The 16,146-nt window shown below is 38.9% G+C and overlaps 2 protein-coding genes across 2 annotated transcripts; both read left to right on the top strand.

Annotated features, from left to right (window-relative positions):
* Positions 1 to 4,192: 4,192 nt before the first annotated feature.
* On the top strand, positions 4,193 to 10,062 carry gjb9b (gap junction protein beta 9b). Its single transcript, XM_026300448.2, has 3 exons — positions 4,193 to 4,297; positions 7,140 to 7,623; positions 8,223 to 10,062. Exons 2-3 carry the CDS (start codon positions 7,234 to 7,236, stop codon positions 8,658 to 8,660), a joined length of 828 nt encoding a protein of 275 aa, XP_026156233.1. The 5' UTR covers positions 4,193 to 4,297; positions 7,140 to 7,233; the 3' UTR covers positions 8,661 to 10,062.
* Positions 10,063 to 10,740: 678 nt separating this feature from the next.
* On the top strand, positions 10,741 to 15,256 carry pef1 (penta-EF-hand domain containing 1). The gene is made up of 5 exons (XM_026300449.1): positions 10,741 to 10,829; positions 11,633 to 11,879; positions 13,064 to 13,219; positions 13,394 to 13,537; positions 13,685 to 15,256. The coding sequence occupies exons 1-5, from the start codon at positions 10,809 to 10,811 to the stop codon at positions 13,912 to 13,914; spliced, it is 798 nt and encodes a 265-aa protein (XP_026156234.1). The 5' UTR covers positions 10,741 to 10,808; the 3' UTR covers positions 13,915 to 15,256.
* Positions 15,257 to 16,146: the final 890 nt, after the last annotated feature.

The following is a 16,146-nucleotide window of genomic DNA, read 5'->3' as shown; positions in this document are numbered from 1 at the left end:
ATTATGTGTTATTGCAATGCAAAATGATAGATGACACCAGTCCACTGCGACCAAATTTGCTCAAGAAATGAAAATAAAAGAGATTCACTGTTCTTCAGTCCAGTTCCACAAACAAATCAGCCTCTGGTTAATCTAGAACTCTTCAAAATGTAACTATTTATTAACTATTTAAAACTTGAATGTGCTGCAGGATAGCTCTCACTCTAAGTGGGTAGTACATTATAAATAAAAGTACAATATTATTTTAACATCCACTGGGTGGTTTGCATCCCATAGCCTATAAACGTGGTAAAACATGGCTGGGGATTTTTGCTCAAAAAATATTTATGCAGGTTTGCCTGGATTGTAAACTTCCCCAAAACGCAGCAGTCTTTACATTGTGAAAAATACATTATAGTGTAGTTGACACCACACTACGTATTTCCAGAAAACCTCTTAAATGACATTACAATTTAACAAACCTTTCTCTCCAAAGACTAGCATCCCGTGAAGTCAGTCTGCTCAACAGAAGACAGAAGGAGAGAGAAAGAAGATGGTGACCTCCTCGAGCGTGCATCTTGACATCATACTCAGTGGAGGTGAAGACATGGTGCTGTCACAACACACAGAAGGGTTTGGTGGTGGGGGGACCTTGTGCTTATGTCACCAGCTCTCAAACTGCAGAACTGAGCAGGAGCAATGATTGTAATAGTGATGGGTCAAAGTTTAGGGGAAAAGGATGGGTGGGTGGGTGGAGAGTGGATAGAAACAGGGTAAGGTGGATGGGTGAGTTGTGGGAGGGTGGTTTGATTAAGATGATCAGCTTAGATATTTGAAGTAAGATATTTGAAGTAAAACACAGTTCAGACCTGGCCAGTGAAATTCTCTGTGCAGCAGTTTTACACATCAGTATATTACTATCAAATCAATACTGAGAGTTTTGTATAAAGAAATAAAACCACTGTTAGCTTTCTACTGAGTATTATTTACAGCTTACCTGAAACAATAGTAATAAGGCCATATTTTCCCTAACACCTTTTAGTAGTTTGTGGTGAGAGACAGAAGCTTGCAGTCTGTAGTTATGGTTTTATCCATCCATCCATCATCTACCATTTATCCTGGTACATCCAGGGTCACAGGGGGCTGGAGTCGGTCCCAGCTGACACTGGGTGAGAGGCTCAGTACACCCTGGACCGATCACCAGTCTATCACAGGGCTGACATATAGAGACACACTCTTATTCACACCTATGGGCAATTTAGAGTCGTAATGGTTTTATTTATTTGTTTATTGATTTTTTGGAATATAAAACTTTCTTTGATTTGCTCATATACATGCAAGCAATAAACTTGTCACTGGATTTTATTTCACATATTTCTTAATGGGGCTTTGCTTCTCCTTCATGCAGCTGGAGTAGTCTGCAGACACTGTGCACACTATCCACTGTGCAGAAATGAGGATTCTCTCATTTTTAGTGTCCGTGCTATCTTGAAGAATTAGAGACAGGCTTTTGGCCAATCTTTAAAATGCTTTCTGCTGGGGTGTTTGGGAGGAAAATGTCCAGTTATACCTCCATCTAAATGTCATGCTTGTGAACCGACATCATTAAGCAGTCAGTCCTGATGCCAGAGTGAGTGACTTGTGTACCTACCAATCTACTTCAAATGTATTCTAATAAAAACAGTTCTGAAACACGTCCCTTTTAGACATAAATCTGCCTACAAAACCTTTAAAACAATCACTTTGGAAACTGCTCTTTTCCAGGATGTAGCCATTCAATGCACGGCACATATGGTGTTGTGTAGTCTGATTTTAAATAAGACAGTTGTCATTTACCTGCCTGTGTGCTGTCACACATGGGCACTTCCTTTTTTGATTATTTTAAATATCTCGGAACTGCTTTTCCATCCTTGATCATCCAGTCTGTATTATTGCTGCTGTCCTGTTTGTGCTGTTCATCATCATCTTTTGGACATGATGGGTCTTTACAGTTTTATAACTGTTTCAAATAAGTGACTAGGAACATCAATTGTTTTTGATTTAATTTTAGAGGGAAAAAATGTGGAAATATGACCACAGAATTTGTTGTATTTAGGTGTGGTGTCAGATTGCAGTTCCTCACACGTATCGGAAGAACATTCCTGTGTGCTCACCCTGTCAAGGACCCTAATAGAATCCTCACATCGTTAGTAACAAAATGGGAGAGAAAAATGCCTAGGAGACATGTGAAGAGAGAACACTAGAAAGAATGTGACTTTTGCTGTTGTCATTCTAGGAAGGCACTGGACTTTGCAGCCTGCACAAATTGTATCACTCTAGCTGTTTGTGCTAATGTGTTTCCGTAGGTCCATGTTACCTGCGTCAGAAAGGGCAACCAACAACATTTTCTGGCAACAGTGATAACCACCTGTGCTGTCATAATAAAAAACTGACACAAACATACCACAGCAGAACATTAGCAAAGGAAACTGAGAGAGAAGAGAGAAAGGTTCTGCAGCTAAAACTGAAACTCCAGCTCAGGTTCAACCAAAGAAACAAACCCAGTGTAAAAATAGCCTGAAGGTGCTGTGGCACAGTTGTGACCAGCTGCAAATAAGCAAATGTGCCGACCTGTAATGTTCATCCCAAGCTACTTCAGACTAAATGGATGAGGGCAGACATTGCCCCCACCTCATTTAGAGCAGAGACATATGGATTAAATAGGCTGAGCATGTCTTTGTATACAGTACTTACTGTGTTGAAGTGGGTGGTTAAATGAAGTGAGTCTTGATGAACTACAGCTATAGGTGTATATATAATGTAACAAGCATTTCTTCAGTTTCACCTAAGGACTGCTGGAGCTTGAGATATTAAATCTGTTGGTCGATATAACCAACATCATGTGAAACGGCTTGCTTCTATAGAATAACATCACTACCTGAAAAGCAACTCTGACTTGGCTGCTGGCTGCCTCTTTCTTTTTCACAGATGATGTGGCTGCTTTGTTTTTTAATAGGAGAGATGTGATCCTCTCTTTTTCTGTGTACTTAACATTTCTCATCTCTCTCTCTTTCTCTCCATTTCCCTCCTGTCTGTAAAAAAGAAAGAAAGAAAGAGAAAGAATGAAATGATGGAGCATCAGCATTCTCTAGAGGCCATTGCAGGACATAACATATTCTTTGTAGAAAGGCATTAATCTTTCTCTCTGTCTGATCCTTCTTCTGTCTGTTTCACTCAGTGCAAGATAGTACAATATTTATCACAGAATCCAGCCCTGTGCAGAGTGTACTGTTTTAGGGAAGGTGCAGTGTGACATTTTCCTTAAAGAAAAGGACACAATGGCATTAAAAAGTGGTGCCAAATTAGAACATTACTTATAAACACCCTAAACGTACACTATTCTGGGGTCTGCTGTTCTTTTTATCCATTGTCTGTAAAGAATTCTGACATCACGTTAGTTTTCAGCTCCTACATATCTATGTACTTCCAATGTGTGTATTTCCACACTTGTTAGTCTATTCTCATGCAGTAACTGCACTTGTTGCATTTTTCACAACAACAATCAAGTGGGTGTGTCAGCACAACCATTTGGAAACTAAAAAGTGAAACAGACCAGCAGGTCTGGTCCCCTCCCTCCTGTGGTATGTACAGTATTGTCATGAAGATGCCGACACCACAGGCCCATGAAAGGTTTTTTTCAGTTGAAAATTTCCAAGTGTTTTGTTTCAGCTTTGATTGTGAGCTTTGTTTATTTTGTGAGTTAAGATGGAAATCCCCATTTCTCTTTTTGTGCATGTACAATCATTACAGAGTTTACAGAGTATGGCAGTAAGCAGACAGTGATTTAAAGGTTAAACGGCTGAAACCAGCACACTCAAACGGACCCAAGTGCTCACACTGGCTCACAGAACAGGTTTTGCATCTACTACATATCATAGACAATATCATGCTGCTGTGTCACCTGCCAGTTGCTTACTATTCTTCTAAATGCCTTTTTCATTATCAAATCCTTCCCACTCCCACGTTCAGCAATTTGTTACACATTTTGCTGCTCTGTCACTTATCTGCCTTTAAAACACACACCCTGGGGCAGGTTTACTTATGAAAAATAAGTCCACATTTCAAATGCCAGTGCACCAGCATAATATTGTATGTGTTTCTCATGTGATGCCCCACCCACCCAGTCTATTCTTTGACTTTTCCAGGAGATCCACACCTTAAAGACACCCATTTCAATATATTCAGGTCAGACGAAGTTAGTCAGTACTGTACCAAAACATGCTGGGAAAGACACACCTGCCAGGAAATACCTCTTTGACACTGCTTCCCAGCGTTTAAGGTAAGGTGCTTTGTTGGTGTTCTAAGAGTTTCTTGACCAAGAAAATAGATGTGATCTCAATTGAGTTTTAATTTAATTTCATAAAAATACCACAATGGGTTACAGAGGAAACAAGATACTAGGACACTAAAGGGCAAGAATATTGTTCATTCTGTTCTAGTTTCTGTCGTATCATACAACTAAGGAGCATCTTACTGTATATGTCAAGGGAAGAGCTTAGTCTTGGTTCGTACAAAAGATTAAGATTTGGAAAGACAGACAACTGGAAGTAGCATGAGTAAAACTGTAACTTGGATTGCATGTGCTCTGCTTCTCTAGATGACGTGTTACCTTTAAAAACTTTAGATTAAAGGTAAAAAGGTGAGGTGTGAATGACAGAAACTGAGAGAAAAGCATTACTTGGAAAAATAAAAGTACCTCGTTACAAAAGAGCAATGACTCATACAGTATAAGACAAGTGTATTTTTTGTGGTAGAAGAAGGTTTGAAACTAGCTCAGCCTGTTAAGCGACTCAAGCATCTCTCACTGTGTGAGATGAGGTGATTAATGTATGTACACAAGGCACTAAATAAAGCTGTAGACATAATAGATTTTAACTACAGTTTGTTTTCACCTGTTTGTTAAGGATGTTTATGGTTGTTGATTTGTCCCACCCATTCTCCTAATAAAGCCATAAATATTCACTAAAGCCGTATTTGCTTTGTACTGTGGAGGAATATTGAAATCAGATGTCTCACATAACTGGCGATTTCTCCATTGAAAAGCCTGTTATGTCTTGTCTATCACTACAAAGGAAAAGAAAACATGCTACAATGAGACAGACGAGGCTGGCTGCTGTCGGCAGGGGAGGCAACATTGCAATCTAGAGAAAATAAGAAAACAAATGGTGCAGGTCCAGCTTTGCCATTTCCCTGAGACAAGATATATTGTTGTCTCTGAGGCTTTCTTTCCTATCAGGTCTGAATTTAGAGAAAAATCACATGCTCTCTATGTTTGTGCAAAAGCAATGAATTATAAAGTACATGCTTCTGTGTTAGGATGAGCATATTTGTGAATTTAGCAGGCTTCTGAATCATTTTTTCCAAGTGACATGCCTTAAGATTCAAAATAAACAGCATATTTTCAATGGAAAACTATTAAAGTCTCAAAGGCACTGGCTGAATACCACTAGTATTATTCTCCACATACACATGTAGGTAACATCAGCAGTGACCGAATATGTCTGGATTTGAGTAGTCTGAGAGAGAAAATAGTACTGCTTTGACAGCTCAACATGTCGACACTCATGCCAAAATGCTCAAGGAAATCTGTTTTGGAGCTCAAATACTCAGGATTAGATGAGACAGAACTGAAATGGAACACTGGACAGTCAGGCTGTGATCATTCATCAGAATAAGATGTAAACATATAAGAGAATTTTTTTTGCTGTTGTGGAAGAGAAATCCTTGTCAAGTTGTAAGGAATGAAAGAATTAGCAGAATCTAGTTGTGCTTTCCAGGTGTGAGGGCCAATATGGAGGTTGTCACCTTTAAAACAAAACAGGTGATTCCCTGTCCTAGAGCCAGTGTTTGCTTTGTCCATTCTCGACTACTGTAGAAACATGGCCGCACAATATGGCTGCCTCTGTGACAGGAAACTTGCTCTCTATGTTTAAGGTGAAGAAAATGCACCCGTTGGTATTTTCCAGTGATTACACACTAATGAAAACATATTTATGAATACTATATTGGATATCTGATAATAGATCACTCTAAATATTACACATTGAAAGTAATGGTAATGCACATATCTACATACATCACTCTTTACATTAAGAAAGATGCAAAAAGGCGACAAAACACACGCCAGCACACAAAGAAACACGCAGCAGCTCAACTCAACAGCACAGGTGGTCTCTAAAGTTTGCACACAATGAGATAGTGCAGTCCAGTAATATTATAACTTAAAGCCCATTCACCAATCCTGTCTCTTAACAGTCCTTTGAAGATTGCTATAGGCATTTGGGATTACAGATATTTGTGGCTGCCTGATTACACCTTTCAAATAGCTGACAAATAGAGTTCAGAGCCCTGATCTGTCTTTTCAGCAAAGGGAAGTATCTGATGATGACTCACTGAAATATAATCTGAAAAATTATGTCTGTTTCGGTTTCAGTTGATCAACATATTAAAATTGCTTTTTGTTTGTGACTGCTTATTTACCTTCTTAGGGTGGATAACAGAAAATTACTGAGAAACATCCAAAAAATACAACAGGAGTCTCTGCATCTCAAAAACGCAGAATTTTTGTGTGTACAATAAAAAACAAAAATACTTTTGATCACCATATTGGTAATAAGAACATTTTTGATAAGCTAATGTAACTGCAAATGTTTAAATCTTTAAAGGGACATGCCACCAACTCATCAAGTTCAGGTAACCAGTCATGAGGAGTGCTGTTCTTTCAGTGAAAACAAATGGCTCCACCAGGGGAAATTACGCCAATGGTGTAATATTGATGTAATAATGGTTTAGACTCAGAGACTACGGTTTCATAACAGACATCCTGCGTTTTATAAACTTGCGGTGTTGAGTGTGAAAGATGTGGGCATTTATTGAGCATAGAGGGCATAATAGAAGACATTATCTAGGTGTTATCTAGCATGTGTGGGAAATGTTGGATTCCTGATTCTTGGTTTCTAAGACAATTTTGCAGATAAAAGTCGGGATATCTCAGCTTCTACTGCATTGATTTAGACCATTCTAACTTAATCTGTCTCTCTGAAATCTCTCTCTTATAAATTTTAATGTTTAACTGCTTGCTACTATAATTTGCCTAAGTTTGTAAATTTTTCACTACTCAGGGTCAGTTAATCAAAACCCTCATTCCGCCAATCCCACCTGGTCTCCTGAGGAGCCTCATCCTGATCTCCATCAGCCACCCCAAAGGCAGAAGCCATGAACTGGTCTGCATTGGAGACACTTCTCAGTGGGGTCAATGCATACTCCACCTCGTTCGGCCGCATCTGGCTCTCCATGGTCTTCATCTTCAGGGTGATGGTGTTCGTGGTGGCAGCCCAGAAGGTGTGGGGTGATGACGTCAAGGACTTTGTCTGCAACACAGCCCAGCCTGGTTGCAGCAACGTGTGCTACGACCACATTTTCCCCATCTCCCACATCCGCCTGTGGGCCCTGCAGCTCATCTTCGTCACCTGTCCGTCGCTGCTAGTGGTCGGGCACGTTAAGTATCGGGAGAAGAAGGACAAGGCGTACAGTGACACCCACAAGGGCGCCCACTTATATGCCAACCCTGGGAAGAAACATGGAGGGCTCTGGTGGACATACCAGGTAAGAACAAAGGCTATGAGCATTTATTTCAGGCCTTGCAAAACAGAGAAAAATAAATAATAATAATATATATATAAATAATATTACCCTAGACTAAACTGAAGTTAGTAATTAGAAACATCAGAAAAACTTTTATTTATCTTTTTCTATTCTCTATTTCTATCCCTATCCCTTCTGTCTCCCCACTCCATGAGTTGCCCTGCAGCTGGCACCTCTTGGAAAAGCTACTTTGTTGGCTCAACAAGGCACCCACATCCTTATACTGTATACCACGCAGCTGGACAGGACAGGATTAGAAAAAAGAAAAAAATGGGGAAAAAACTGCCATAGACTATGTATAAAAGACCTTGTTTGTTCTGATCACAAGAAAACAGGACTTTGGCAGGGTTTTCTCACGCCTTATTGGCTAAGTCTGAAACAAGCTCTACTATACCATCAAACTGTTTCAGATTTTTGCCTTTTTATTACAAATCCTACATTAGGTCAGAAAATACATCATTCATCCAGTTATTATCAAACCTGCTCACTGAGAAATCATGTTAATATTGTTTGACTACTTCACTTGTTCACTTACTTAACCCTTGTTTTTCTTTTTGTAGCTGAGTCTGCTTTTGAAGGCTGGGTTTGATGCCGGCTTCCTCTACATCCTCTACCATATCTATGAAGGTTATGACATGCCACGCCTGTCCAAGTGCTCTCTGGAGCCATGTCCCAACACAGTGGACTGCTTCATATCCAGACCCACAGAGAAGAAGATCTTCACCATCTTTATGGTGGTCTCCTCTGCTGCCTGCATATTAATGTGTATCTGTGAAATGATTTACCTTATTTGCAAACGCATCATGAAACTCCTTAGGATGAAGGCTGAAACAGACAGGATGAGGCATGCCAACAGTCAAGAGAGGACACCAATGGCATTACCCAGGCCACAGTCCAGAACTGATCCTAAAGTATCTGTGCACAATCTCAGTAACATCCTAACTGAGAAGCAGCAATCCAAACTCTTTAACGAGCTGTATTTACAATACTACACATAATGTGTTAAATTCTGACACACGTGCTGCATCAGCTCAGGGACAACACATGTTGTGTCAAATTTGATTAAAGTAATGTGTCTTCCCCTTTTAACACACTTACTGTGTCAAATAGGTTAACACAAAGATGTGTTAACCTGACACAAAGACAGGTTAACTTGACACAAACATATGTTAAAATGTATTTTTAAATTAATATGCAATTACAACAAGACAGACACTGGTATATTTATTAAACTTTTATTATGGTCAATTTTAACAACACCTTTTACTTCATGTGGTGCCAACTTGGTTGTGCTAAAACTGTTTTTTGTAAAACACTGAAAAACAACTTGCAACTTGCAAGTGTTTCATAGCAGGTAAAGGCTTCTAAATGGGTTTTTAACAAAGCAAAATTAGCAAAATAATTTAATTCTAATCTTAATTAACAAAACAATGTCAGTGATAACTTTTCTTTTAGGGATTTGCATCAACATCACTGAAACAGCTAGATAAATACCCATATAGAGTGGTTGACATGACAGAAACACAGTCAATTTCTTAAAAGCTGCCAAGGTAAATATTATTCAAAATACATATTTTTTGGTCAAACAATCAATGAAATCAAATGGAAACAAACAGGAATAATTATGACTTACAGTATAAAGTACATGCAGTGCAGAAGTCACTTCTGACAATAAAAAACAAAATTCAACATTAGTTAATTTAGAAATGCATCATATGCAGTCTTGAATGTTCCAAAGACCTGTATGTAATCCTGCAAAAATGTAACATCCTTCAATAATATATTTTCATTATATGAAAACTAGTAATGGACACTTACTGAAGAATTCGACAGCGTACCAGGTGATGAAGCCTCCATGGCTGTCTCTGTGGCCATTCAGCGTGAAAAAAAGGCGGTCTCAGTCGCCAGTTGTACAGATACAAGACAAATTCAAGGACATGCACTTGTGCGTTCGATAGGCCAGCACATTTTTTGTGTCATTTTTTAACACATCCTTTCTAAGATTGCAGGAAAACATAACCATAAGAGACTATCTACAGCTTGGAAACAACATTGCTGAAAAACTAAGCAAAGTATTCAAGATGCTACTGCAAAGGGAATGTACTCATCAGTTTCCATGAGGACCTGCTGATATCCATCAATTCAGGAATTTTTGTTTTCTAAATGTTATCATGTTGAATGACTTTTTGCATAAACGTACATTTTCTGTGTGCTAACTCCACAAGAAGCAATATTACAGAGGACGCTGGAGTGTTTCATTTCTTTGGAATTGGTTTGCGTGAATGAATGTGTGTGTGTTCGTGCGTGCATGTGTGTATATTTTATTGCTTAATATGTTTAAGCTGTTATATCTGGCACTTTGTAAATAACTTATTAGCTACAGTTATAGCATACTGTACATAGCACCTTTCCTTGGACCTAACCTCAGGGTTCTAACCAATAAAACATCACAGGAAACGCTTTACTGGAATTTGTAGAATAGTGGAAATTCTTTTTATTGGTGACTCCTGTTGTCATTTTAGGTTCTCACACTATTAATTCAGAATTGCTTAATGAACATATGAAATACATAGTAAATACGCCAAAAAACTGATACCCAGCACGTTTACACTGACACATTAATTAATTTTTGAAAAAAAAAAAGCATATTTTTTCACATTTTGTATTTATTGTGATTAATTTACTTCACTGGTAAAATATTTCAGTGTGTGTTTCTTTTGTTCTTTTTGAAAAACATTTCATAATTACCATACAATTATCTATCACAAAACTGTGAAATTATAGCATGGGGAAAAGAAAAGAGGCATTTTGGAAGCAAAATATAAATAACACTATTGCATTGTTTTGTGAGGTGGTAAAGAGATGAAAATTAATCCCTAAATTATAATGAAGTCAGAACAAAAGAACAAGATTTGTACAGCTCCTTGGAAAATTAGTAACTTACTAATAGAAACCGGGAAACGTAATCACGACAAATATGTATGAATACGTCATTAGTTTTCCACTCCGCCGTCCAATCACAACAGGAGACGCGGGTGCGGGTTTGATAGACACAGAAATGCACCAATAGCTGTCCGAGCCAAACCGTGACGTATCCGCTTTCACGGCTGCCTTGTTGAAGGAAGTAAGGTTGAAGTCCGTCGAACATGAGTTTCCATTACGGCCAGGTAGCGAAATACTACATGTTGTGTTTTATTTAGGTTACATTTAATAACGTGTTAATATTGCTGAATGATTGTATTGAGTGTATTATCTGTTTTAGTACCTCGGTACAATGTAACTGCTGTTTTCCGTCATACAAGTAGCGTTAGTCATTCATTTGTTTTCTATGGTTAGCCATGTTTTTCAGCTAAACATTATTTCAGTTAGGAGTAGATATATTAGGTTTACATTGCTTTAACAATACTGGAGCACTGTGGTCATGAATATGTCGCTAACACTCGTGGTTTTTCTTTGACAGGAAAAGTCTTGTGGTTTATTTCAGCTGGAACTTATGTAACTTAACGTAAAAACGTAACCTAACGTAACTTAACTTAGCTTTTTTTTAGCAAAACCGCGTGTTGCATATTTAGATACGTTCAATGACGAAATTCAGATAAAGCTACAAAGATCTCACTGTATAGAAGTAGTCTACAATTAAAGTATAAAGTACATATAAAATAATTGCATGTTGTGTTAGAAAAATCTCTATCCAAATAGCTGTAACTGTCAGATAAATGTAATTTACCTCTGAAATATAATAAGTTGGTTAGTAGTAAAAAAAAAATGGAAGTAATCGAGTAAGTGTGAGTACTTCCACACTGGACTTAAGTAGAGTTTTCACCTTGAGGTATTGCCTAATATAGCCTATATATAGGATTTTAATACTCAACTATTAATGCTCATGCTGTTTAATCTCACACACACAGCCACCTAGTCCTTGTAGTGACTGTAAATCTCAGTGAACTTTGCTGCTTGTCTGTCTCTGTAGGGGTATCCAGGAGGTGGGAACCCACCAACAAGGGCTCCATACGGGGGAAGTAGTGGTCCCTATGGACCTCCCCCCTCAGCTCCATATGGAGGTGCCTCAGGTCCACCACGGGGACCTTATGGTGGTTACGGAGCCCCAGGTCAGGGAGGGCAATATGGACCTGGACCAGGGGGTGTCCCCGGTGGTCCTTATGGGAGTTATGGAGGACAGCCTCATGGTGGACCTTATGGACACCATGCTTCTGCAGGTAACTGATGCTGAGACTAGAATGTGTAGGTGTATTCTGAACATGAGAAGAGTGCAGATGTGTTCTCCTTTTCCGTCTTGATTGCTTCTCTTTTATTTTTTCCTACCTCACTCTCTGGTGGGATGATGGATAGAAAATGACTTACATTCCCAGACAGTCATGTAGAGACTGGGTTCAGTTTGTGCCCCTCAGCAGGATTACACAGCTGGAGTGATGATTCTGGTGATACTCAGCGAGGGCTAAACAGAGTAAGAGACAGATGGATAAAGAGTGTGAGTATATGTGTGATTATGCCGTTTCCTGTAGCAGCTAAGCCCAAGTCAGAACCTGACAGCCTATGTTGCGATCACTCCCCACAGGCACAGAATCCATCTGCAATGGGCCTGGAGTGTCATCTTTCCCACTTTCCCCATTCATTTTGCTGACAATCAATGCTATTTAACTATTTTGTTTTGCTGAAAGATTATGCTGTGTCTAAATGATATGAATTTGACAGTGGGGTTTTAAATGCCATTTACAGTTGTGACTAACCAGTATTTTAAACTTGATGAAATGTTTATGTTTGTTTTGTTAGAATCTAACATCGTATTTTTTTCTTATCAGTGTATTCTCCCAGCAGGTAACATCTCTATAAGTTTAATAGCTGTTGTTCTCTCATAACTCATATCCAGAAATATGTTTGGCATATCAATTATACATAAAGTACTTTCGGTGTTAGAGGCATTACATACTATATAATTCTAGCCTTCTTAACACCAAAGACAAAAGATTGAGTCAAGCAAAGATGTATTATTTAGTTTCTGCTTGACAGTCCGCAGTTTCAACTGTCAGACAGTAGAAGTGTGTTTCTTTATCTTACAATAAATAAATAATTATTTTGCATCAAAGACATGGCAAACACTTAATTTCCAAGAATTTTCTGTCTTTTTATTCTCTTTTATGGTTTTCTTATTTTTCCACATATACCCATCACTTCTCAAAACCTCAGAGCTTTACTGAAAATATAAGGATGGGAAGTAATAAAGAGAATAAATCAAACTAGTTGGTGGTGACAGATTGAAGATGAAGAAGAGGACAGTGGAAACAAGAAAATAATGTTCAAATGATAGGCATCTTCAAAGTTGATCAGAATCCCTCTGCCTCCTTCTTAATCCTATATCTATTTTTCTTTTTAATCTGTGTAGGTAACATTCCTCCTGGTGTAAACCCAGAGGCGTACCAGTGGTTCCATACTGTTGACACAGACCGCAGTGGCTTCATCAACCTAAGAGAGTTGAAGCAGGCACTTGTTAACTCCAACTGGTCTGCTTTTAATGATGAGACCTGCCTCATGATGCTGAGTAAGTCATATACCTGCAGCCAAATGAAACGCTCAGTGGGGTTTGAGATAGATCAAGGATGTTGGACAATGGGCATGACAATGAAAGTGAATTTCACATTTGTGCTCTGTTTTAAAAGAATAGCTGAAGAAAACTGTCCCCATCAGGTTAATGTTCTCTTGTATTGCCCGGTAGATATGTTTGACAAGACACGGTCAGGTCAAATAGACCTGTTTGGCTTCTCAGCACTGTGGGACTACATGCAGCGGTGGAGAGCAATGTTTCAGCAGTATGACAGAGACCACTCAGGAAGTATCAGTGGCACAGAGCTACACCAAGGTATCCCTGATATTGGATGTTAAAGATATTACAATTAACTGGGAAACATCTGTAATTTTGGTCAACAAAAATCATGATTTTGACCAAAGAGAAATATTAATTCATTTTTATCATATGTCTCTTTCCTCCAATCCCTCTCATGCTCAGCTCTGACTCAGATGGGCTATCACCTTAGTCCCCAGTTTTCTGAGCTTCTGGTACGGCGCTTCAGCGTGCAAGGTGCGCGACCTGGCATCCAGCTGGACCATTTCATCCAGGTTTGCACCCAACTCCAGAGCATGACGCAGGCCTTCAGGGAGAAGGACACAAGCATGACAGGCAACATCCGCCTCAGTTATGAGGACTTCCTCGCTGGTGCCATCGTCAGGCTCATGTGAGTCGCCTTCCACTGAGAATGCCTTTGCACCGTGGATACACAAGATAATTTGATTTTCAGGTCATGTTTTGCTCAGTTTTCTAGGCTCTCCCATAGGCACAGTACATCCACATGTTGTGTGTACAGTGCAACAGCTAGTGCATACTATTCCGTTTCTTGCAACTGCAGTGTTTTCCTTACTATTCGTTCATCAACACAACCTCCCACCCTGAAAAGAAAGGCACAAAGCAGAGGCGTCTTATATGTATTTCGCTCTCCTGTGCCCTACCAAGGCCATGGCTTATCCATGCTCATAGATAAGATGAGTATCAGGTTTGATTGACAGTAACCTGAGCTGGAGATGTGTGTTCAGTGTAGCATTAAAGGTTTTGACTCACAGCCGACATGAATGAGCGCCGAGCTCATACGGAAGCCCCGAGCTGTTGATATTTTCTTTATACATTTATTTTGCCCCTGAACACATCTGATGGAGAGGGTAAAGGGAAAAGGGGCACCTCTTCCACAGACCAATTAACATAGGGGAAACACTGAGCTATAAATAAATAAAGCATATAAATCTATTAAAAAGCTGAGCAACATCCAGGGGCCAGCAGGAAAGCTTCATTTTATTCTATAGGTCCTTCTAAACAGCCAAAACCTTACCATAGATGCCTTAGTGACTGAGGCTCAGCAAGTGTCTTTATTTATACCTCCAGTACTTAAAATTATGAATAGACTAACTTATTAGATATAAGAGGGCACTGAATGAGGGCCCAACAACCCTACTAACCACATTTCCGCCAGTACTGAATCAGTGTAACATTTGACTAGAGGAGGTAACAAATTGTAAGTCTAGGAAAAATCACTAGCAATAAATAAATCAGTAACTTATACAGTAGGGTCCCTGCAAGTGCAAAATTCATATTCTGTAAATTTGTATTAACAGGTTTTTGTGACATAAAAAAATGAGTATTGGTATTCTCATGTAATGGTTTCATTGTACTTAATATATTGCAACATGTGATTTATCAAAAGGGCCATATTTAAAAAACCAAACTCATTCTAACTACCCCTTTAGTGGGGTATTGCTAAAGCTCTGTAAGCAAGTTATTTTGAATGTTTTAAAAAATGAATTTATTTTTTTTTTCAAAACTACACTCCTGTAAGCCAGTATCTGCCATAGATCTCATCTATATAAAACTTTTCACGCAAAACCAGTGTTCTCCATTATGTTTACCACTTTAGTGATTTTTGGGGTCACAGATGATACATTCCAGTGTATAACTGATAGCATATATTCTAAAATCAATGAACTTGCCAAAATGGTTTTTAATGCCAAAAACAATAAACACTTTATATCACTTTTTTTGTAATTATTTGTTTTTTCTTACAAATAAATTGTACACAGAAGCTTCATACTGTACACTCTGAACCTACTGACCTTTCACCTCAAAATGTCAAAGTAGGTTACTCATTTCTCTTTTTGTAGGAAGGATTGTCTGCAAAAACTGCCTCTGTCTTCCACATCTGGTACTTTTCCTCCTCATCTGTTACTCTGCTTGATCACAGCATGTGTCGAGACTCCTCCTGCTTCTCCCCGTCTCATTCCAAATCAAACGCAATCCATCAAATTCCCTCGTATATCTTTTTTGGTCACATCCCACATCCATCTCCTCCTCACTCCTTCCATCACAATCTGAGGCTAAACTTAGCTGTGCCAGGAACTTAGACACACTTATTGTAATATTTTGCCCTGTCCTGTTGATACATCACCTAAACATTGTGTCTGGACTGATTTCAGAAGACAGAGTTTGGGTACTGACAAGTGTGGCCAGAAGTGCCCTATGTTAGAAGGTTTCAGCCTAGTGCTGTGCAGAAGCCTTTTTGTGGCTTATGTGATTCAAGCTGTAATTTAAAAGTCTTGATTTCCATTTCTAGGATGGTTAAATTTCCAATCAATAATCATGCCTGGCATCTGTAATTAACATGGACAAAACCATGGACTCAGTTAGTGGGGATGTGATGCTCCACTCTGTCACCCCTAGTTTGTGTTTGTGATTTGGATTGATGACGGTTGTATTTTTACATAAAAAATCTTGGCTACCGGGGCTCTAAATCTCATTTACTAATAATCAGGAGCTGATGAAATAATTCTGCCACTGCTGGGGTTGGTGATAAAGCAGAACTGGCACTAGTAATGTTTTTCTGCAGGGGGATGAGCTTATTTGACTTTATCTGACAGGACTGATCAATG

The sequence above is a fragment of the Mastacembelus armatus genome, chromosome 11 (genome assembly GCF_900324485.2).
Source record: "Mastacembelus armatus chromosome 11, fMasArm1.2, whole genome shotgun sequence".
In the NCBI taxonomy this organism is placed as follows: Eukaryota; Metazoa; Chordata; class Actinopteri; order Synbranchiformes; family Mastacembelidae; genus Mastacembelus; species Mastacembelus armatus.
The sequence above is the reverse complement of the archived record's forward strand: the minus strand, read 5'-3'. Positions and strand labels throughout refer to the sequence as shown.